This window comes from Antechinus flavipes, chromosome 2 (genome assembly GCF_016432865.1).
Source record: "Antechinus flavipes isolate AdamAnt ecotype Samford, QLD, Australia chromosome 2, AdamAnt_v2, whole genome shotgun sequence".
Taxonomy (NCBI): domain Eukaryota; kingdom Metazoa; phylum Chordata; class Mammalia; order Dasyuromorphia; family Dasyuridae; genus Antechinus; species Antechinus flavipes.
This window is the reverse complement of record NC_067399.1, coordinates 457,265,264-457,290,263: the sequence shown is the minus strand read 5'-3', so window position 1 is coordinate 457,290,263 and position 25,000 is coordinate 457,265,264. Positions and strand designations below refer to the sequence as shown.

At 35.7% G+C, this 25,000-nt stretch overlaps 1 protein-coding gene across 2 annotated transcripts in view; it reads left to right on the top strand.

Moving 5' to 3' along the window:
* Window positions 1-25,000, top strand: part of ASTN2 (astrotactin 2) — a 1,134,072-nt gene that overhangs the window by 459,118 nt on the left and 649,954 nt on the right. For both annotated transcript variants that reach the window (XM_051979519.1, XM_051979520.1), the window contains exons 8-9: window positions 23,911-23,995; window positions 24,718-24,792. In XM_051979519.1, coding sequence (XP_051835479.1) covers window positions 23,911-23,995; window positions 24,718-24,792 — 160 coding nt within the window. The remainder of the gene's footprint in view (window positions 1-23,910; window positions 23,996-24,717; window positions 24,793-25,000) is intronic.

Below are 25,000 nucleotides of genomic sequence, written 5' to 3'. Positions count from 1 at the left end.
GGAAAGAAGAAGAGAAATCTTTTCATGTGAGATTTCAATGAAGAAAGAAATAGTAGCAGATGTAATGATGTAAGATGAAGAAGAGAGAAGGGAAATGGCAGATGTTCTCAATTTTTTCAGCAATATATGAGATTTCTCACCTGAGAAGGTAGGAAGAAAAGGAGTAATGGGAAACTTGAGGAGGTGTGAAAAGGTTTGGAAATACCTCTTTAGTGAGTGGAACATTGAATCAATTAGAGAATTGTAAAAAGATTGTCTTTCCATATTTCAAGTGCAGTTGAGGTTATGTAACATAAACTTATAGTGGATCCAAAAATTTCATGATTTTTTTTTCCATCTTTATTTGGCAGTTTCTGTATAGGAGCAAAGCAGATGGTAAGAGTAATCCAAAACTGAGATTTAGAAGGACAAGATCCATGATAGGAAAAATGGACAAGAGAAGATGACATTATAGAATTGAACTGGTTCACCATGGATTAAGATGCAGAAGAGATGTAAGTGTAGTCAGTGCAGGTGTCATGGCCTGGGAAAAAACTGAAAGGTCAAGTGATTGGTGGTCACAGTGAGCATGTAGAACAGGTTTAGGACAGCAAGCAAAAGAGGGAAAGGGAGATAATGACAAGAGATAAAAATTAAATAGGGAAATGTCAGGTAATGAACATGTAAGTGTAACTTTTATAGCTGATGGTGAGATCAAGGGTCTGTAACTATTTCTGGAGCTGAAGAGGCATGGAGAATTAGATCATGGAAAATGAGTAAGTTGAATAACTGTAAGTTGAGAAAGTTTGATGGATTTTCAATATATATGTGGAAATCCCCTGATACGAAGGTAGGAGCTGGGGAGGAACGAGAGACTGAATCAGGGACTGAATTCATTGAAGGAAGGAAAGTGACCTAGAGATTGGTAGACAAGAGCTAACAGAATTGAATTGGGCAATAGTTATGGACTGAGTGAACCTCAAAGAAGAAGAGGTTACTGAGTGATTGAGGTAGAGGGAGAACTTGGAAGTGTCAATGAAGAGCAAAGAATATTTTCAATTATCTTATCTTAAACAGTGAGTGGTCCTGTGGAGTGAGAATGAGTAGAAAATATAGCCAATGATGGAAAGACAAGTGTCATCAAGAAGCAGCCAGGTCTTTTCTTAGCTAGAAGTTGAAAGAAATGGAAAAGATATAAGATGAAAGCATGTTTATTATGCAGGAATCAGACATTTTAGAAAGTATAATGGGTAGGTAGCTTTAGAGAGGGATGGGGGAAAAGGAAGGAGGCAGAGGGAGATAGAGAATAATATTTGCATAATTACAGGAAGGTTCAGAATCATGAGATGAAAAAAGGGTGACCAGGTAGGAATTTGTTTATCATGGAAGAATGAGTTTAGATAGATTACTTAATGTTTTCCATACAATATTCCCAAAAGGTAAGTAAATAGAATAAGAATTATATTTGTTTACAGAAGAGAAAATTGAGGTTCAGATAAATTAAATGACATATAAAAGATACCAAATAACAGTTAACTCCAATTGCCTGTGTTCTCACTGAATTTGCTTCCTTTAATTCACATATATTTATACATATCATTTCCTTTATTGAATATTTGTTCCATTATAGCAGAAAGTATTTCATTTTTAAGTCTTTATCACTAATGCCTGAATAAACATAGGTACTTTACAAATGTTCATAGAAAGAAAGAAGTAAAGAAAGAAGGTAGTTGGAATCCAAACTATGCTCAAATGTCTAAGTATATTTATTTCATTTAGCCTCCACAAACATTTTTTAATAAAATTCCAAAACAGCATTTTATTTTTTTCTGTTTCCTACCATCTCGCATTTTTCTCTTTTATTTGCCCCAAGTGCATTTTCTGAAATTAGTTAAGCAAAATTAGCATGATTGCAATGGATTGCACATCATTTTACACTTCAGTTTTTTCCAGTTGTTAACAGAAAGAAAAGATGTCTGCTTTAAATTTGATACTGTTGTACAAGCATCAAATATAATATTTTATCAGAGTTTTTGGTGCCACTCCATGTTTACTTTATTTACACTCTAATAATAAGTATTTTTAAACTCTACTACTTTCTTCCCTCTATGTAGCCTCATAAAATTTCCTCATATTTCTCTTGTTTTCATATTTATCATTTCTTTTAGAATGGTAATTTTCCATTACATTCATGTATCACAGCTTGTTTCACCATTTCCCAATTCCTGGCATCTAGTTTGTTTTCAGCCTTTTGTTATTATAAATAATGTATAATTCACAGCCCTTTTTACTATACTCACTACCTTGAAATTCAGTTGTTTTTTTAAACTGGAAAAAGGCTTGGGATGGCAAACATCAGGCCAGAGACAAGGCTGAGAAGCAGCTGTCTATTGGTCAGTGAACTAAGATGGATAGTGGAACATGGGAAATTAAATTCTTTTAAGAGTCAAAGTGGGATTTTGCAAACCTCTTCTTCATCAAACTCTGATTTCTCTTTCCAGATTGCTTTGACATCAGTCTTTGGTTTCATATGCTACATTTCAATCAATTTGGTCTGTTTGATGCTCTATGTGCATGACATTTGATTTTCCTCTCCTCAATCTTTGTAGGCTATAGTTTATGTCTTTAATACCTTTCTTCTTAATCACAAAAGATTTCTGTTCTTCCAAGTTCAACTCAATTCCAATTTTCTACATTAAACCTAGCTGATCATCCCCAGTTGTCAGTGAATACCTCTTGAATTGCTTTATATATCCTTTATATCTAATTCATGTTCATTTAAAACATATATGTACATATTGTTTTCACTGATAGAATATCAGCTCCTTGTAGGCAAAAACAATTTTAGTTTTGTATTGATATTGTTATTGCCTGACTTTATAAATGCTGAATGACTGGGTTGAATAAATGAAAAGAACTGAAAAGAAAAATTCATACAAATTCCAACAATATGCTTTAGTGGGAAAGAAATGTCCAATTTTGATGGAATAAGAAGATGAAGATTGATACTTGATACTTATTAAATGTGTGACCTTGGGAAAGGCAGTTCACCACTCAGAATCTCAGTTACATCATATAACAATATATGAATTCTCTATTCCTTCCATTTGATTTAGAGAAGGTTGTAAGCGTTAAAAAAAAAAAAAGTATAAAAAATTGAGTCGTCATTATGCTGGACTCAGGGATATAATTGGTAACTAGGCAGAGGATAAAGGCAGTGAGAAATTCAAGTTTGATGTCTCTACTTTTGCAACATCTGAATTTTCTTTGCTTTTCATTTAAGGCATATTGAAAGGCATGAGAAACTGTCTTCTCACTTCCAATTTCAATTGTTGAGCCCATTGGTTGGTTGGAGTAAAGGTGACTGGGATCATATGGAGCCATTAAGTTCAACTGTTGGCAATCTTGTGCCTCAGCTTTCCTGGAACTTGCTGTCAAAAAAGAAGAATTATTTCTCCTAAGTGATAGTGGACCCAGACATGGGGGTAATACACATATTCTATCAGGAGTGAGGGTAACATCATGAAAGTTACCAATGATTTGATATATGGATGAGCTTCACAAGGTTCCCTGGCAAAGTGCCAAGGCCTTGGCTGCTTTCTTGGAGCTCTATGCCAGAATTGTCAGAAATAACAATAGGTAATGGGATGAAGACCAACCATCTAAGAACAAGGGTAAAGAGGGGGCAACAGAAGGTGTGGAACAGTTACAGGAACTATAAATATGCTTCCACTGCTGTACTTCCAAAACAATGCTCCATTGTTCTCTAAATGCCCACAATCATTAATCTCTTCATTTACTGAAAATAGTAAAGAAACCTTATTCTCAAAAGGGCACTGAGTTAGGGATTTCAAAGAACATAGGAGAAATCTAGTTTTGATTCTAAAGAATTTTGTAAATAAGAAACAGATGCTTTCAAAGTATGGCATACCTTTGGTACTTTTGAAAGACCCATTTTTTCTGTTTGTACATCCCCTTCTGTCAACATACATCACATTTCTTCTGAAATTCTTTACAGAGAATCTTCACAGATTCTTCTATCATAGAGAAAAGTTTGTACAGGGATGACATAATAGAGAACGTTTCAAAATATCTGTGAGGAACAAGGAACAAACCAGGTTTTTCTCTTGGCCCATTATTTTGGGGAATGTGAGAAATAGGAGCACATTACACTAAATGTAGTAACCAAGGATGGCTTATTTTCTGGGAAAATTTTTTTTAAATCCATATACACATTTTTGTGAAGGGCAAAATATAGAAATATAAAATTATCTAGCAAGAAGCACAGACCAAAGAGCACAATGGAAAGGGGCAATGAGGAGACTATACATAGATGGGGGGAGGTAAGATTTGGGGTGGATAGGGATAAGAATGGAAAAGAGATAGCTGAATTTTAGTTTCAACAGATAGGGATACTAAATCTCAGGGATCAAGGGAATTTTCAGGCAATAAGATAAAGATCCAGTTGATTAGGTCCAACCCTGGGTCTTGTGATAACTGAACATGGTGAATATGGTTTCTTTTTCTTTTACTTTTCACTCCAAAATACTGGGGAAATAGCAATGAAAGTACAGGGAGTATAATAAGGATTTCTAGCAGTATGCTTAGGTGTATAAAGACCAGGTATCTGGGTCCCCTGTACTTAGTAGACTTCATGTTCAGGACAAGCTCTTTAGCTTCATTCTAAGACAGCTGATTCCAAGGACTCGAAGTATCCTTAGCATCCTGTCCATGAAGCATGTGCTTAGTTCTAGTCATTGAGTCCCTGGGAATTCATAGTCTCTACATCCTTTGGTGCATGAAGCAGGGGATCTCTAATGTATAAACATGCCTTTTGTTGGAGACTATCTATTCCCCTTTTCCCTAAGGTATCAAGACCTAGGGTCTAAATTAAAATCCTATTCCATGCCAGTTCCTTAGCCTCAACCCTAAAATGGTTAGGAATGAAGCATACAAAGCTCGAAAATAGATGAACAAAGGTATCCCCACCTGCCTTCTAGATATCCTCCTAGTATCTCAGAGATTTCTCAAAATTAACATGTCTAAAATAGGAATCTTTATCTATTCAAAACCCACCCTCCTATTAAGTTTCCCTAGTTCTCTCAATGGCAGCACTATTCTTCTATTCTAGTCTCTTAACTTTTGTTATATTGTAGACCCCATTGGCAATCTGATGAAATCTGTGAATTCCTAATCAGAACATTATCTTAAAATGGATAAATTTCAAATGATTACAAAGATTTAAATAGCTATTAAGTATTTTTGAAGTCACAAATTTTCACAAACTCCAGGTGAAGACTTGCTGTTCTACATGTCTAATAAGGAGATATGGTATGATATATATATACACACACACATATATACATATACATGCATTTATAAAATGAGTTTCATATTTCTTGCTTTCTCAAGGAGTGAGAGAAGGGAGAATGTAAGAAGACTTTTGGAGCTGAAAATTAAAATGAGATTTTTAAAAAATTCCTTGTTTTATTTACTCTGGTTGCAACCTAGGAGTCAATTTTGACTACTCTACCATTCACCCTCTTACTAAATAAAAAAAAAAAAATCTTTCAATTATTAATTCCATTCAATTTTACCTCAGCACAATTTCTTTCATCCTTCCCTTTTTTCCATTAACATTACAAAACCTCTCATCATCTCTCACCTTAACAATCGCCATGGTTTCCTAATTGGTTTCCTTACCTATATTTTCTCTCCAAAATGTTCTTCATTTAGTCAATCAACAAGAATTTGTTAAGAACTCTTGATGTGCCCAACACTGAGCTAAGCACTTGCAAAATTAAATAGTCCTTATTCTTATAAGCTTGCTTATAAGCTTACAAGCTTCTCATAGGACATGGAAGACAACATGTGCATATATATATTAAACATATACATACAAAATAAAGATAAAGTAGTTTGCAGAGGGTGTGTACTAATATTTAGGGAGAGGGTATCAGGAATTTAGAGGGCAGTTAGATGGAGTGATGGATAGAGTGCCAGACCTAGAATAGGAAGACCTGAATTCAAATTTGTACTCAGACTCTTAATTATTTATATGACTACCTTGGACCACCCTGCTTGCTTCAGTTTTCTCATCTGTAAAATAAAGTAGAAAAGAAAATGAAAGTTGGATATTTAGTAGCTTGAGAATTTTTTCATTATTGAACTTGAATTATTACTCAGTAACATTTAAGTTAGTACCTTTAAGCATATAGACTGATTTCCTACATATTCTTGTACCCTTCCAGGTATATTAACAATGCTATCTTTACCTAGAGCTATTTCTTCTCACAACTGCCAAAATGATATTTCTAAAATTCAGTACTGATGTCACTCCTCTTGCTCAAGGAAACTGTAGTTCCCCATTGCCACTAAGATAAGAGACAAACTCCAACATTTAAAATCCTTAACAACTGAACAATTAAAATTCCAATTTATCTTTCCAGATTGGTCATACATTATAACAACTTCTTCCCCACTTCAATCTCTCACCCGTGTTCCCTGCTACCACACTATTAGGCTGCATTTGAACAAAACTAATTTGCTATTTACATCTATATGATACTCCATGCCCAAAGGGAGACCTTTCCTTAGCTTCCTAGCTATTAGAGTTCTAGCTACCATTTGAAGAATTTTGAATTATACTTTGTGTATGTAGTGCACATACATGTGCATGGGCACAGACACAAGCACAAGCACAATTTGTATTTGTTATTTTCCTCAGGGCAAGGATTATTTTGTTTTGGTCTTTGTATCACCAGTGCATTTGGGACATGATAAACACTCAATGAATGCTGAAGTTTAATTAAATTGAAGACATCAAGACAAAAAAGGGCAGGATAATAATAAAGCAGCAGAAGTAGTCCATTTTGGACAGAAATCTGAAAACAGAGGACTAACAAGAAACAAATCTTGACAAGGAGGTTGGCTTTAAAGTATCAAGGTCTTTGAATACATTTTAGCATTTAAAATTTTATGAGGTGGGCAGTAGGGATCCATAATATTTGTGTGTAGAAAAAAGGAATATAAGAGGAATTAAGAATGAAGATTACATGTGAAGTATTAAAAAAAAAAAAGAATGCATTGGAAATGGAAAAGGATAAAGCCAGGAATATTACATTGGAAGATATCCCAGTAGTCTAGGAGAGAATTTAATGGAGGCTTAATCAGAAATTGTCACAGCGAAGTTGAAAAGAATAGATTCTGGAGATTTTGTGGTAGTGCAATTTATTGGATTAGGATGGATAAGATTAACAAGAAAGCATTTTTCAACCCAAAGGCACAAGTTGCTAAAGAGAGAATTTTAGTTATAATGGCAGGTGGGTAGGGCAATATTGTATCACAGTAAGAGGAAGGGGGGTATATTTCCAGCATGCTCCAGTAACACCATTCATGTGTATGAAATTTGCCCTGGTACCAGAGGCCATAGTTTTGGCTGAGAACGGTTTATTTTTTAGAATGATTGGGGTTATTGTTTCCTACAACACTGGCCATCACCAACTTTTGTTTCAAATTGTATGATTAAAAGTTTCCTAGTCTGATGGGCTTGCTGTGAGATTTTTGTTTGTTTTTCTGGGAGGATTTCTCAATTTTTTGTGTGGTTTATTTGTTTTTTTGGTACACTCAGTGTTTAATTTCCTTTTAATTGAAACTTCACTGGGCTGCAATTCTACCAGGCAGGGGGCCCCTGTGAATTTCATGCTGTGCCATTTCTTTTCTCTCTCCTGCTCATCTCTACTTGAAGCACTTTACACATTTGAGGAGCCCTACACTGTACCCCAGAAAATTTGGGGTAAAATCTAAGGACTCTCTGCAGCTCCCATGCTAATGGTCTAGTACAAATTACTTGGTGGAGGAGGACACAAAGGAAAGCTAGAATACTCACAGGCAATGGGTTCTGCAGGCTGTTTTGACACGCATAGCTTAATTTTAATGATTCACAATCATTCTCTATCATATACCAGTAAATGTACTGTAAAATGTTTTGTAAAAGTAATGGAGTCTTTGTAATGCCAGCCCTTGCCACTCTGCTATTCAATCACTGGTGGAAAGTGGGGGCAAGCTGGTTGTGTGTGTGTGTGTGTGTGTGTGTGTGTGTGTAGATGTGATTTTGTATGTGTAGGGAAAGATGATGACGGCCTGAGAGAGAAACACAAAAGGACAAAAAAGACTGATAGTACGAAAAAAAAAAGGAGAGAGACGGAAATGAGAAAAACCAAGGAGAAACAAGGAGAATAAAAGTGACAGGGAAAGAGGAAAAAGTGGGGAAAGAAGAAAGGAGAGGTAGGGAAGGAAGGGAGGAAGGGAAAGAGAAGGGGAGAAAGGAAAGGAGGAAGGGAAGGAAGGAGGGACAGAGGAAGGGAAAGAAGGAAACAAGAAAGAAAGGAAAGTAGAAAGAAAAGAGAGAGGAAGGGAGAAAAAAGAGGGAGAAAAAAAAGGAGGGACAAAAGGAAGGAAAGGGAGGGGAGAGGGAGGAAAAGATAAAAGAAGAAAGAAAAGAAGGAAGAATATATATTAAGTCTTTCCTGTGTATTCAGCATTGTGAATACAAATATAAAAGAGGAATTATCTTTATCCTCAAAGAATTTAGATTCTAATGGGGAACAACAGCACTTTATAGGGATATTTGTAGAAGTGCTAATGGAAAAGAAAAACAAGAGACATAAAGAAAAAAAAGAAGTTATAGTAGAAAAAGAAGATGCAGAGATACAGAACAGGAAAAAAACTCACAGAAAAGAGGGAGAGTGAAAAGCATGAGGCTTACAGATTAGCAAAATGAGAATGAGTTCGGTTCAGCTACATTTACACATTATGTAAAATGTTTAATATTCCAGATGAAAGGGCCAGGGAAATGACAATTCTCCAATTCTTCAATGATGCTGACTGAGAATCTGACTGTAACTGGTATTAAGAAAAAAAAACGGTGCTGTTCTGAAGCAGCATGGTCACTTTGATGAAAGGAAATTTGGAAGGGAAATTCAGATCATGACAGCTGCATAGCTTTTGTTTATAGGAGCAAATACTTGTAGACCTCCATTGCTTCCTGTATTATAAAAGGAAGATCTTAGGTTTCTTTCATCTCTGCTATGTTATGAATGAAGTATAGTATAAAATGTGGCTGTTTCCTACTTTGTACAATTCATATAACCATCAGATGACAGAGGTCTAACATATATGCAATAGCAGCCTGTTGTTCAATTATATTAAACCATTGAACCAATAAATTTTAAACCAATGACTTAGCATCTTACAACTCAGAATAAAAAGGACCATTCCAGATCATCTAGCCCACATTTGCCCACTTATTAAAAAAAAAGTATTGTTGTTGTAGTTGTTTTAATAAAGAAAATCCTGTTATAAATTCATCCCCTTGAACTTTTCTGTGAGAGGTGGTGTGATATAACTAGCCTTAGAAACAGGAAGCGTTGGATTCAGTTCCTACTCCTGACACATAAAGATAGTGATCCTGATCTCCTTACTTCACTATGCTCCCAGGCAATACTTTAAAATCAATAACAGGGCCATTGCTAAACTATATGGCTAAAGGCAATTTTCTCATTAAAAGGGTTCTACCCACTTAGATCTTATTGAAAGAAAAGGGGTACCTTCTATCAAAAGAAACCCTGTGATTCCCTTTAAATGAAAAATCCATTTCTAAAGGAAGTAGTCACTTTTTATATTTGGAACTTTCTTCTTTTCTTCCCTTCTTCTTTCCCTCCTTCCCTCCCTTCCTCTCTTCTTTCCTCTTTCCCTTCCTCCCTTCCATCCCTTCCTCCAGTCCCTTCCATCCTTCCTTCCTTTCTTCCTTCCTTCCTCCTTTTTTCCTTCCTTCCTTTACCTTTCTTTTCCTTTAAAAAAATTTCCATTTACACTTTTGTAAGAAATACTGGCTTTATTGATAGTGACATCATCTTAAACATTCTTTCATATGTCACTGTCCTCACAATTGCCATATAAATTAGAAAGAGATAGACACTAGCTTCTTTAAATGAGAACACTGAGGTATAGACATTAGGATTATTCCATGTGTGTCCTCATCTATCTGAAATTCACTTTTCTCTATAAATGGGTATATTCAGCTGTATCTAACTCTTCATGACCACAGCATTCCAGGCCTTTCCATCCACCACTATCTCCTGAACTCTGTCCAAGTTCACGTGGCACTATCTATCACTCTCATCCTTTGTCCTACCCTTCTCCTTTTGCCTCCAGTCTTTTCCATTATCGGGATTTTCCAATGGCTCCTGCCTTCTCAGTATATGGCCTAAATATTTAAGCTCTGTCCTTCAGTATTTGACCTTCCAATGACTAACCTGAATTACTATCTTTAAGTATTGATTGATTTGATCTCCTTCCTGTCTAAGAGATTCTCATATTCTCCACCATCACAAATTGTGATCTCAAATGGTCCTTTCATACTCTGTCTGTAAGATGCTAAGGCGCTAATTAAATTGCACACATCTAATCAGTTGCACATCTAGAATTAAGAGTTCGTATCTCCAGATTTCCAGCGCTTATTCCACCTTTGTTTGGCAGCAGATTTTAAAACCATCATTGAAAGCCCAGAGAGTTGGCTATTATTATTACTATCCTACCCCTATATAACTCCACTCTCACTCTGGGTGACCTTGGGAAAATTCTTTTTTTACATTTGTTGACACATGGTAAATGCCCCCCCCATTTCATTCCATTCATTTTCCCCTCAGCTTCAGTTTCCTCAAATGTGATAGTATTAATGTGTGTGTGTGTGTATAAAGCAATATATGTGCATATATATAAAGCAGTATACATATTTATGTATATATATGTAAAGCACTTTGAGTATTTTAAATCCTCTTTAAATGCAAGTTACTATTTTTGTCATTGTTGGACTTCTTTGTCATTATGTCACTGTGACTTCCTCTCTCAAATAATAGAGTTGCATTGGGTCTAGAGGGGTCTGCCCGAATCAGTGCTCATTGTGTCATTGTGACTTCCTCTCTCAAATAACAGAATTGCATTAGGTCTAGAGGGGTCTGCTTGAATCTGTAGTACCTTCGTCTACAACTGGACTTATTCATCTTCATAAATTCTTTCTTTTGCTCCCTTATCTCTTAGGGATAGGTCAGGATCACCCACACTTTCCAATGTTAAATATTGATGACACCTGTCATTGATTTTTAAGTGGGCAACACCTCCCACTTTCCATCAATTACTGATTGGACAAAAGATATCCTAGGTGATACTAAAAAAGCATAAAAGCAGTTCCTGAATTCAGAGCTTCTGGCACTCACTTGACAGAAGGAGCATAACATTTGGGGCCTAAAGAGACCTTGAGAGCAGGCTTTCTTAAACCTTTTCCATTTGTGATCCCTTTTCACCTGAGAAATTTTCAGCTTGATTCCAAGAATATAAGTATATAAAATAGGTATGCAAGTCAAACATTTACTAATAATGAATCATCATTTTGTAACCTGCATTTTCAGTTACAAGACTCCATGGGGAAGGGGGGTTTCCACAACCCATAGTTTAAAAACCTGGGCCTTAGAGGACTTCTTGTCCAGCTTCCTCATTTGATAGAGAAAGAAAATTACTGCAGCTGATGTTTATATAGTTTTCAAAGAGGTGGCAGAAACATTATCTCATATGAAGAAAGGTGGGACAGAATTAGTATTATTATTATTTTTTGTTGAGGCAATTGGGGTTAAGTGACTTGCCCAGGGTCACACAGCTAGGAAGTGTTAAGTGTCTGAGACTACATTTGAACTCTTAACTTCTGGGCTGGTGCTCTATCCACTGCACCAACTACTGCAACTACCAGGGGCAGAGTTATTTGGCCAAGGTTGTATGGATAGTACCTACCTGACAATGAAGGAATAGACTCTTGCTGGAAGATGAGCACTTTCTGAGAGGAGTGGGATAGAAGATCACTTAACAAAAATTTACTCAGCATTGGAAAATCTCTGTACCATAAGGAATGATTAATATGAAAAATTTGGAGCTTGACTCTGCCTATTTGTTTCAAGGATTTTGTTTTTCTTTTTCTTTTCCAATGGGAAGGAGAGAGAAAGAAATAGGTTTTATTAATTAAAAATGAAAAAAAATAATTTAGAGAAACATGGGAAGACTTTGATGAAGTGATCTAATAGAGAAAAAAAAATCAAAGCCCAAATAAATTAATAAATGTACATATATATGTATATATACACATGTATATATTTATATGTATACAAATGTATGTGTGTGGACATATGATAGCTAAAATAATATAAATAAAATCAACTCTAATTGGCAACAGAGTTCTAGTCTATTGTGACGAACACTGTTGGCACATTTCATTAACAAATGGGGGAGAAAGAGCAACATAAATCAAAAATAATACATACAATCAGACAATCAGTTTTGCTTAAGTAGCAACTTTATTTAACTGGCTTCTAAAAGAGATTTTTCAGGTACTTTCTAGGAAGTCTATTGTGTCAATATAAAATATTTATATATGTATGTGTGTATCTATAGTACATATATGTTTAATGTATTTGTGTGTATACATATACACACACAAAATGAGTACATATGATGTGCATATACACATTTATTTATATGTTTGCTTAGTGCCAGAGAACTAGAGATTGAAATCACCCCACTTTCTTTCTATGACTCCATTTTAGAGCACTGAAAAAAATTAGTCACCCTACTTTCTTTCCTCTCACTATCATATATACAACTGGAGAAAAATGTATACCAAAAGCCATTTGGCTTCTAACAGAATACTAGCACATTGACAAAACTACATTTGAGTTATATAGGATGAAGAGATCTTGTCTTTTCTACATTCAAGGGCATAATCTATTTTTTTCTCTGTGTAAACATGAACACATCATTTATCTTCTATGACCCTTAGTTTTCTTATCTGCAAAATGGGAATAACAATGCTTGCACTATTAATCTCTCAAAAAAGCATTGTTAAGAAAGGACTTTGTAAATCTTCAAGCATCTTAGAAATTTAAGTTAATGTATATCAATATTAGTCCATATCATTCAGAAATCCTGATGATTCTACAGAGGAGAAATAAAGTTTAGAGCTTGCACAATTAGAGGCAACTCCCTCCCTTGCCTCTATCATAGTTCCTAGACTTCTATGACTGTTACCCTCAAAGTCTTCTTTTTGGGAAAGGAATAGAACAGGTAGCTATGTGGTAAACTTTGAGGAAAATCTTCTTACCTATGCACTCCTTCAGACTAATATAAGAAATCCCATCATTAAAAATGCTTTTATGTCATCACAGTTAGCGTTAGAGGGAATATTAGAAGTCACAGTCTTGGATTTTTAGATGGGGAAACTGAGGCAGAGGTTATTTTATCCTGAGCTCAAAAGGCAATAAAAGTAGAGTTTGGTTTCAAATCCAGATCTTTTGATTTCAAACACAATGTTTATACCATGGATTCATGATCTAAGTTTCATGAAATTGATTTTTAAAAAAATATATTTTTGATAACTATATTTTGACATAATTCATTTTCTTTACATTTTATTTTATGTATTGTAAAACATACTAAAGAAGTAGCTTTAGGCTTCACATTTCAAAGAGATCCAAGTAGGAGAATGCTGGTACTAGCTCCCATTGGCTTGTGAGAATCAATTGTTAAAATTTCAGTTTTTATATCTCTGAAATTACCATATAATACAAATCAGGATTAATTTCTAGATTTACAAAAATGTTGGTGAAATGTTAGTTATCAGATTAAAATTAAAAGTGTCTTGTACATTTTTTTGGAGAGCCAATTCTTAAACATTACAGCATACTTCAGAGTATAACAAAAAAAGGTTAAGAACTGCTGCTCTATACACCACACTAAGAAAGGCCAAGATGTCAGTTTGAGATGGAGATGCCTAAAGTTGTTTTCAGATAACATCTTTTATAGAAGATTTAGCTGACAGATAGCTAAGAATGAGATTTATGATTGAATACATGGGAAGATGGGCCCAAGCCCTGTATACAGAAGTAGGAAGGCTGCCAAGGCAAATTTTACTTGCTTCAGAAACTGGTGGGAGTCCAGCTTTGCCACAGAGGAAGCTCTGAAGACAGCTCCATCAGGTTAGGGCAGAGAGCAGAGAATCAGAAGTAATGAATCCACTCAGCATGATGGCAACAGATGGGGCCAGGATGGATGTTAAAGAGAAGGTGGGACAGGTCAAGGAAAATCAGTCATGTGCCTGAAGCTCCTTCTCCTCTGGTGGAAAGGGGAACTTAGAATTGATGTAGTTTACAACTTTTCAAGCTAGAAGGGACTTTAGGTAACTCAACAATCTAGTTTTACAAGTGAAAATGGGAGGGCTCAGAGAGGTACAGTGGCTGGACAAACCTAGATCAATGATCTTTGAAAATTCAGGGAGATTATGCCAGAGGATTGGAGGATAGATGACTTGGAAATTTTATAGCAGAAATAAAGTACTCAAGTGTCAAAGATGCTGTAAAGGGGAAATTTTAGCTATGCATTTGAGAAGTATGATACCTTGAAAAGAGTTTTGAATTGGGAGGCAGAAGATTCAGATGCAGATTCTGTTTCTGCCATTAAATTTCACCTTCCTGGACTTAAGTTTCCTCAAATGTAAAATGAGAGGGCTGGACTCGGTTTTGAAAATTTTTTCTGGCTCTAAATCATGTGTGTGTGTGTGTGTCTGTGTCTGTGTGTGTGTGTGTGTGTGTGTGTGTGTGTGTGTGTGTCTGAAGAACTTTGGAAATCTGAAATTCAACATAACCCGAAATCACACAAAGGTGGTGGACCAATGTAGAAAAAACACAAGTTCACTCTGAGATGAGCTAATCAGTTTCCCTCTCTAACCATGGTGTGCCTCTCCTCTGAATCAGCATTTTTCAGTTCAAACTCTGAGAAGCTACCAAAGCATCACTCCATCAACCCATTACCACCAGAACCAGATTGTCAATGATGTCTATGTGTCTGGGTAAGAGGCCTATTTGCTATTCCAGGCTGTGAAAAAGATTTTCTTCATTCCCCTAAATCTTTCTTCAGGCAACTCTATAATTCCAGGGGAATCATCTTCACCACATGCTTCTCTTCTGCCACTAATTTCTAGATAATTGTATGTAAGGTTTGCCCAGGGCAGGGGAAGCCAGAAAAAAAAAAAGAGAGAGAAGCAGGCAAGCAGCCAGGGAAGGCTGAAGTCACTGAGCCATCCCAGCAAGGGTACTCAGGGGATGCTGGTGATGGTTGGAAATGTATGTACTTGCTCTTATGCTAATCCAAGCAGGATCAGTGGCTTGGCCTTCAGAGTTTCTGTGTTCCTTAAAAGAAATGAACTGAAAGCAAATAAGTCACCTATGGGATAACCTAAAATTTAGAGCCAGAAGGGATTTTAAAGATGATTTAACCCAAGCCTCTCCTCTTACTCAATAACTGAAGAGGATATCTGATCTTATCAATTTGGAAATTCCCTCCATGATACAAATCACAATCCATCCATTCTTGCCTATCCTGTGCCATACTTGAACATGGCCTGCCATAAATTTGCCTATGGTGAGGGTCACAGCTCACTTTCTTCTGACTATCTTCTCCTTCATCCACCAACGGAGACCCCAAGGGTAAAAGTGATTTGCCTAAGATCATACAGGGATTAAGAAACGGTGGTAGTATATTATAATTCTTGTTGTCTTGAAGAGGGAAGAAGGAAGAAAAGGGAGAAAAATTCAGGTGAATGTTGAAAACTATATTTGCATATATTTGGAAAAATAAAATACTATTAACCCCCCCCCAAAAAAAAAGAAAGAAACAGTGATAGGACCAAAATTTAGTCCATCAAATTATAAATCTGGACTAACTGTGACCATTCCATCTCCAGCCCACCTCTACTCCTTTGGTCTCTTTCTCTTCCTGATAGGTATATTTCTTTCCAATTATTCAGGGGAAGCACTCATGCTCCCTTAAAAACCCAGATAAACCTCTGACTAACTGGATCCCATCTCTATCGCCTTCCCAAAGGCTTTTGTGGCTATTCCACCACCCCATGACCTCTTCTTATAATTGGCAGATTCCCTCCCTGTGTCTGTTTTGGGAAGTACTCATTCTAGCCGTGGTTTCTTCTCTCATGGAACTTGGTGCTAAGGCACTGGGTCTGAGTCAGTAGTCAGGAAGACCTTAGGTAGAGCCTAGTTTCAGACATTTTCTAGTTGTAAGACCTTGGGCAAATTACTTAACTCCTCTCTGCCTTGATTTCCTCAACTGTAAAATGGAGATAACAATAGCAACATCTCCCAAGACTGTTGTCACATCAAATGAGATCATATTGATAAAATGCTTAGATCAGTACTTGACATGTAATAGGCATGTTTATAAATGCATATTTCCTAGTTTCTTTTTCCTGCCCCAGCCAACCTATGACTCACTGGACTATTTCTCTACCCTCTATCCCTTTGATCCCTTTTATATCTTGTTTACCCTAACAGAGCTTAAGTTTCCTGAGAACGGGGATTGTGTTTTTATTTGCTTTTATTTTCCCTACACTTAGTACAGTACCTTGCACCAAGCTAGTACTTAACCAAATGTTCACTCTATAAATGTCTGCATATCTATCTATTTATCAATATATATATATTCAAATTCAGTGTTCTTATCACTATACACTATGGGGGGCAGTTCAGAGAAGTCAGAAATCAATACGACCTGGAATTATTGGACAAAACTTCAAGATGAGGTAGTACTTGAGATGGACCCTAAACGTGGAGATATATATGTGTGTGTGTGTGTGTGTGTGTGTGTGTGTGTGTGTATGTGTTTGTGTGTGTGTGTGTATATATATATATAGTTATCAGATTAAAATTAATATATAAATATATACATATATTAATATATATGTACACAAACACACACACACACACACACATATATATATATAATGAACATAGTGTTGGGGGAAGTAGGAATGAGCATGTTAAGCTCTGAGGATAGAGATAAGATCAGTTTATGAGTGCCTTATGTAATTAGACTTATGCTCTTAGAATCTGTATCTCAAAAGAGAAAACTGAGTTATTTAAAAAGAAATAAAATGAAGGTTTATCGTGCCTCCCCCAAGGACATGTGATAGTGATAAAAACAAGATCATATCCACTAATCTTCTAAGTCAGCTGGTATCTGGTACACTTTGCTTCATGTGAAGCCATGAATTTTGTAGGCATTCATGTAGCCATTCCCAAGATATCAGGTTCTTATGCAGATGTCAGAGAATATAGAAGGAACCTTTTCTTCCCTTACTTATTAGCACAGCTATAACTAAAATAGGATGACTAGGATTTTGCCCAAGTTTCTATATTTAGAAGGTATAGTCTGCAAATACATTTCTTAAGAAGCATGGGAACAATACAACAATGTAGACCCCCCTCCACATAAACTCACACATCTGCTCCCTTGCTCCCCAATCTTTCTTTCTCCTCTTTCAACTAAATGTGCACTGAGTCACTTTTCCCAGAATAGAAATTCCTGGTTAGGAAGCACAGATTACTTACTTCCTTCTTGCATTGTTCCAAGACCATACCATGAGGGAAAAATAATTTGAGTCTTTTAGCTGTTCATCTAGCCTATGGCTTTAAAACTCCAAAACTCTGGACCAGCAAGATTAGTGCCAAATTGAAAAAAGTCCATTTCTCAGGAATTTTGGCACTTGATCTCAGAACTATACTCAAAGGAGAAATAAAATAGCATACTTGGGCCACCTAGGGCTTCCTTCACACTTTAGGTTTTCACTACTGGCTTTTTTCTCAGAGGGGAATAGCAAGCCCTTAGTTTCTGTACTCTGAGAAACATGGAATGCAAGAGCAGAACTTAAAAGAGCTAAAAAGGGGCTTTAGAACACAGAATCTTAGAACAAACAAAATAGACTTTGAAGTTTCCTTAGAATACAGGACATAAAATGAAACATCTGGAAGAGAACTTAGAATTTAAACAATCTGAATTCAGCACAAATCAGTAAAGCATTTTACAACATGAAATATTATAATGCACAATAATATTAGAACTGTTGGTGACCCTTTATTTTATATGGAAGGAATTTGAATCTCAGAAAGGTAGCACAGATACTTAATGTTGGGTTGGAACTAGAACCCAGTATTCAGTATTTCTCCAATGTTCTTTTTGTTTATCCACCCACACCATAGTGCCCTCCCACAACAAAGATACTAAAACCTTCTTCTTCTTCCTATAACCCCAAAATAACGTTTGTGGATCTTATTTTTTAAAAACTGAAGATGTCACTTATTTCAAAGCTGACTAGAAGAGACCTTAGTAATCAAGTAGCCTAACTTCCTTTAAAGATGAGAAAATCAAAGCTCAGAGAGATGGAAAGGGACTTACCTAAGCTCACAGATTGTAAGTAGCTGCAATTTGTACCCAAGTACAAACTTGGATCTGCAATCCAAACATAGTGTATTCTACACTTTTGATGCCATCTCTTTTTCAAGTATACATAGAATATTGCATATAGCATATGGTGTATTTGATGCTACAATGTGTGAAATCAGTCTGAAGTAGCAACTATTTAAAAAGAAGTATAATTTCATTATTTCCTACTGCACATTTTAGCAGGAACTGAACTAAGCAAGTATTCCTTATTAGAGCCCCTTTAGACAGAGCTGTAATAAAAAATGACTGAACTGCTTTGCAATTTAACATCCATCATAGATAGGCAGTATATATATATTATCATATCTGTATACTGTATATCTATATCTATATATTAATGAGTGATTTTCAAAAGCTTATAATCTCAAATATTATGATAGTAGAGTATAATAGAAAGAATACTTGACTAGGAATTGGGAAACCTAAATTCTAGTTACCTTAATGTCATCAATTAGTTGTGTCCCTCATCTTCTCTGGTCCTCAGTTTACCTGTTTGTAAATGAGAAAATTACATTAAATGAGCTCTTTTTCCTACTAGCTCTATGATTTTGTTTTCAGTATTACTATTGTAATTTCTTTCATGCTTTCAATTTCTTTAAAAACACTCTCTTTATAGATGCTGTAAAGTGTGACCTAGTCCCTGACTGAATTATCACAAATTCAAAATTTAAAAATAAATAAATAAACTTCTCCCTTACACAACATATCTTTAAAAAATAACATGGAATAGTTCATATCCAGTACTCAGCAACCATGTTTATAGACTAATCTGCCAGATAAATGTGTTCATTCAGCCCTTTGCAGCCTCCTTGTTTGCACCAGTTACATGCAAGCTTCAAGGAACAAATGGTACTCTCATTAGAAAGAGTTAACACACAGCTGCTGCCTGAGGCTTTATAGTTTACAAAAAAATGAAATGCATTGTTGCAAATATCCATCCAGCAAGGTTAGCCATGAAAATGGGAAACTGGAGTCAATAAAGCCAATATCCTTTGGATTGATGGAGAGCTTGCTTCAGACACCCAAGCTGAATGCAAACAGTAATCACCATGAAGCTCAAAATAAACTTAGTTTACAGAATGCAAAAGGATGGCATTAGCCCCCGGGCACAGGGGCTGTGTCCAGCACACCAAGGAAAGCTCCAGCCTCCAAAGTGCATCCCTGGGGTATGTTAAAAGTGGCTTGTCCCAGAGACCTCTCGTGTCCTGGGCTACCCTAGACCGAGTGACCTCCTCTCCTCTTTGGCAGCTCTGCTTGGCCAGTGATATGATTTGCCTCTCATTTGCAGAATACATATTTGTTATGTAATGAGTGTCAGGAATTAATGACCCACTCACTGCTGAGAGAAAGTTGCATGTTAAGCACTCAGGAGGAAAAAAATCTTTTCTAATGAGACTTCCTATTCTCTGCAAGAGGAGGGTAAAGGGAGGAGCTGGTAGTGGTCAGCAGAGGCAGAAGGCATGATGTCATTAGAATTTGAGATGGGGACCTTGAAGTTCATTCTTTCCAGAAATGACAATCAATGGCTGCCCTCCCCCACCTTGAATCTCTTCCCCCTTTACAGAGTTAACGGTTTTTACCTCTTCTGTTATGAATCATGAGGCCCGTGGCTTTTGACAGATCATAAATCAGTCCTGGGAGTTGTGAGGACAACTCCCAGGACTTTTAATCTTTAATATTAGACGTGTTTAAGGTGGTGAATATTTCATGAAGGTGCTGTTGCATTTTAGCACATCATTAGCTACTTTACATTTCCCCTCCCCCTTTGGATTACTAACTCCCAGGGAAATTTCAAAGATCCAAATAATTCTCCATCTTCTTTCCATCTAGCAGAAGTCACTTCACCAGTCTGCAGATGCTGACCAAACACCTAATGTGTGCCTTGAACAGGATGTTGTAAAGAGTACAAATTTGCATTTGAATATGGTTTCTGATCTCAAGGAAATTACATTCTAATTAAGGGAACAAGACAAATAGTCACTTTGATCAATCCAAAGACTGTGGCTTCTGGGATAAGAACTCACTTTTTGACAAAAAGCTACTGAGAAACTGGAAAATAAGATGACAAAACTAGGAATAGACCAACAACACACACAGTATGCCAAGATAAGATCAAAATGGATACATGATTTAAACATAAATAAAATGCTGATATCATATGCAAATTAAGAGATCAAGGAATAGTTACCTGTCAGATCTATGGAGAAGGGAAGAATTTATGACCAAAAAGGAGATAGAGAATATTATGAAATGCAAAATGGATTATTTTGATTACATTAAATTAAAAAGATTTTTCACAAAGCCAATGAAACAAACATTAGAAGGGAAGCAGACAGCTGGGAAATAATTTTTACAACCGGTGTTTCTGATAAAAGCCTCATTTATTTTTTTTTTAATTAAAGTTTTTTTATTTACAAAACATATGCATGGGTAATTTTTCAACAGTGACCCTTGCAAAACCTTCTGTTCCGAATTTTCCCCTCCTTCCCTCCACCACCTCCCCTAGATGATAGGTAGTCCAATACATATTAAATATGTTAAAATATATGTTAAATCCAATATATGTATACATATTTATATAGTTATCTTGCTACACAAGAAAAATTGGATCAAGAAAGAAAAAAACTGAGAAAGAAAATAAAACACAAGCAAACAACAACAGGAAGAGTGAAGAAGCTATGTTGCAGTCCACCCTCAGCTTCCACAGTCCTCTCTCTGGGTGTAGATGGCTCTCTTCATCACTGAACATTTGGAACTGGTTTGAATCATCTCATTGTTGAAGAGAGCCACTTCCATCAGAATTGATCATGGTATAATCTTGTTGTTGCCATGTATGATGATTTCCTGGTTCTGCTCATTTCACTCAGCATCAGTTCATTTAAGTCTCTCCAAGTCTCTCTGTATTCATCCTGCTGGTTATTTCTTACAGAACAATAATATTCCATAGTATTCATATACCATAATTTATTCAACTACTCTCCACCTGATGGACATCCAATCAGTTTCTTGCTACCAAAAAAAGGGCTGCCAGAAACATTTTTTCACAAGTGGGTCACTTTTCTTCCTTTAGGATCTTAAAGGCCTCATTTCTAAAATATATAGAAAAATGAGTCAAATTTATAAGAATACAAGTCATTCCCCAATTGATAAATGATCAAAGGATATGAACAGGCAATTTTCAAATGAAAAAATTAAAACTCTTTATAGTCATATGAAAAAAATGTTCTAAATCACTGTTGATTAAAGAAATGTAAATTAAAACAACTCTGAGGCATTACTTTCCACATATCAGATTAGCTAATATGATGGAAAAGGAAAATGATAAATGTTGGAGAATAGAAGGGAAAATTGAAACATATAATTGGTGCAATTGCAAACTGCTCCAACCATTCTGGATAGCAATTTGGAACTATGCCCAAAGGGCTATAAAATTGTGCATACCCTTTGATCCAAAAATACCATTTCTAGGTCTGTATGACAAAAAAAGATCATAAAAAAGGGAAAAGGATCCATATTACAAAAGTGTTTATGGCAGCTCTCTTTGTGGTGGCAAAGAATTGGAAATCAAGGTGACATTCATCAATTGGGGAATGGCTGAACAAATTGTGGTATATGAATATAATCAAATACTATTGTATGGCCATGAATATTTCAGAAAAAAAAAAACATAATTGAGTTATATGAACTGATACCAAATGAAGTAAGTGGAACCAGGAGAAAGGGGTAGGGGGGAGGGAAGGAAAAAAATTTGGAACACAAGGTTTTGCAAAGGCGAATGTTGAAAATTATCTACGTATATGTTTTAAAAATTAAAAGCTTTAATAAAAAAGAAAAAAATTAAAAAGTGCTTTAGATATATTATCTCATTTAATTCTCCTAATTGTAAATAGATACAATGATTATCCTCATTTACAGATGAGTAACCAGAGACTGAGGGAGGGAGAGAGGGAGGTTGAGTGATTTGCCCAAAATCACACAGATAGTGAATTTCTGAGTCAGGATTAGAATACAAGTCTTCATAAATCCCAATTTTGTGTTCTATGTACATATTTGGCATTTAAATTATAATTAATCATCTGATACACTATGTATAGGGCAATTTGCATGCCTAGAAACCAATTGTATTGAAATGAAATTATCAAAGTTAAGAAGAAGAAAAAAAGAAGAAAAGGAAGGGAAGAAAGGAAAGACAAAGGAAGGAAGGAAGGAAGGAAGGAAGACTGAAAAATGTATCTATTTTTCAGTTTCCTTGTATGATCTCTCTGTTCTATTTATTAATCTACTCGCCAAGAAATTAGCCTTTTCTAATGTCTTCTCTCAGTTCTTTTATGTCATTGAGGCAGCTGGTGGCACAGTGGGTAGAGCATTTGGTCTGGAATCAAAAAGACCTGATTTCAAATCTAGCTTCAGAAACTCTAACATTGGGCAAATCACTTAAACCTCGTTTTGCCTCAGTTTTCTCAGCTATGAACTGGGGATAATAATAGTACCTACCTCCTGAGATTATTATGAGAAGAAAGTGAGATAATAATTATTTCAGAAAATAAAAAGCATATAATATGGTTATTTCTTTTCCTTCCTCGTTGTTTTGGTTTAGTTTTTTTTTCTTTCACCTGTGAGAAAAGTTGGCAATGAGAAGGAAAATGAAGATGAGCTGGAAGTGGGAGGGAGTGGGCTGCTTAGGGCATCAATTAAAGGACCTTTTTGCTTTCTTCCATCAGCCAACTTTTCCAATGTTGGTACTCATTGATATATGCTTTGGGGGTTTCTATGAGGTATTTTCGTGTATGTATTGAACAACAATAGATAGGTCAATATGTATATAGGGATATAAATGTATATATATATATATATATATATGTACACATGCATATGTGTACATGTATAGAGATATGTGTATGTGTACACTATATGTAGTGTATAGACTTATATAAATAAACATGCACATATATATACTACATATAAATATAAGATAAATTTATTATCTAAATATAGATATTTGTAGACATGAAGAGATAAACATATTCATATTTATGTATAAACATATACATATGTGTGTACACAATAGACAAATAATTCCATCCCTATATATACACATGTGTACATATGGAACATATATGTATATAGAAATATATTTCAATATCTATTTAGAGATAGCTATAGACATATGTAGATAGACAGACAGACAAATAGACAGCTAGCTATGTAATCTTGGCAAATCACTTAACCTCTCCAAACCTCGTTTGTAAAATGTTGTTAATATTTCCTATATTAATTTCCTCCCAGGGGATTTTCAAGGGAAGCATTTTGGAAACTCTAAAGCCCATTCTAACTAAATGAGGGTTGCAATTATCACTGGCAGAATGTAAGCTCCTTTAGCACAGGTATTGTGTATTGTTATTGTGTTTAATCTTTGTATTCCCCAAATTTGGTAGTGCTTAATAGTAGTTAATTGAATGGAATCACTGTTATTAATGCTGCTGTTTTAACCTATCAGGTTTTATGTTCATGACCTTCCTTTTCTTCTTCCTCTTTAAGGGGAGTGCAGCTGTCATGAAGGTTATGCTCCAGATCCTGTGCACAGACACCTGTGTGTGCGGAGTGACTGGGGGCAAAGTGAAGGGTGAGTACCAGGGAAATCTGGGCTTGGGCCAGCAACAACACTTCTCTCCTACTGATCTTTTCTATACATACCACAGCAAGTTCATTTCTCTAACAGAGAGAATCTGCAAAAGTTAAATATAAATAAAACCCCTTTCCCATTTAATTAATCTAATGGAAAAGATAAACATAAAATGATGATACTGGAAGGGAATTTAGAGCATAGAATGTTATAACATTAGGCTTTTAAAAACATTTTAGAATGTTTAATATTTAAGTTGGAATGGAACTTTGAGACCAGTGCTCCCTCTTTATGATAAGGAAAATTGAAACCTTCAGAGGGAAAAGTGGCTTATTTCAAAATCACAAAGCTAAATAGTGTCACTGTGTTTCCTAACCTCCCTTCCCCATTCTAGTAGTCAAATGATCTGAGTGTCAATGAATTCATTTTTTGTTTGTAAATCTCCTAATAATCAATATGATAGATCAAAATAAAAATAGTTAAATGTATGAATAAATGTGATTTAAAGGAATTTTATGATCTATTGATTCATTTGTAAAGAATTGTTTTTTTTTTTAATAAAACCTGTCCTCCCCCCAATATGTATACTTATTTGTTTGGAGAATCTGAAAATGAATAAATCTGTTTTTTTCTTGAATAAAATTTATCCAGAGATAAAATTCTTCTTTTCTCAAGTCTCTCTTTGCTGTTCTGTTCTCCTCCCCACATTTCCTTCCTCACAGACCTTGGCCTTATACAACACTGGAAAGAGGATATGACCTTGTGACAGGGGAGCAAGCACCTGAAAAGATCCTCAGGTGAGTGGGTAGATATCCTGGGGCATATGGGTTTAATGGCATCTGTAGTTGGGCATGGGGAGGGTTGTGTTTTGTTTTTATTTTCCCCTGATAATCACAGATTAGCAGGATTAGGGTTTCAACTTAAACTCTCTCCCTCCAAATCATCTTTTCCATACACAACTCACAGGCCTGAACTGGTCATGAGATTCCTGCTGGTGGTGATGCT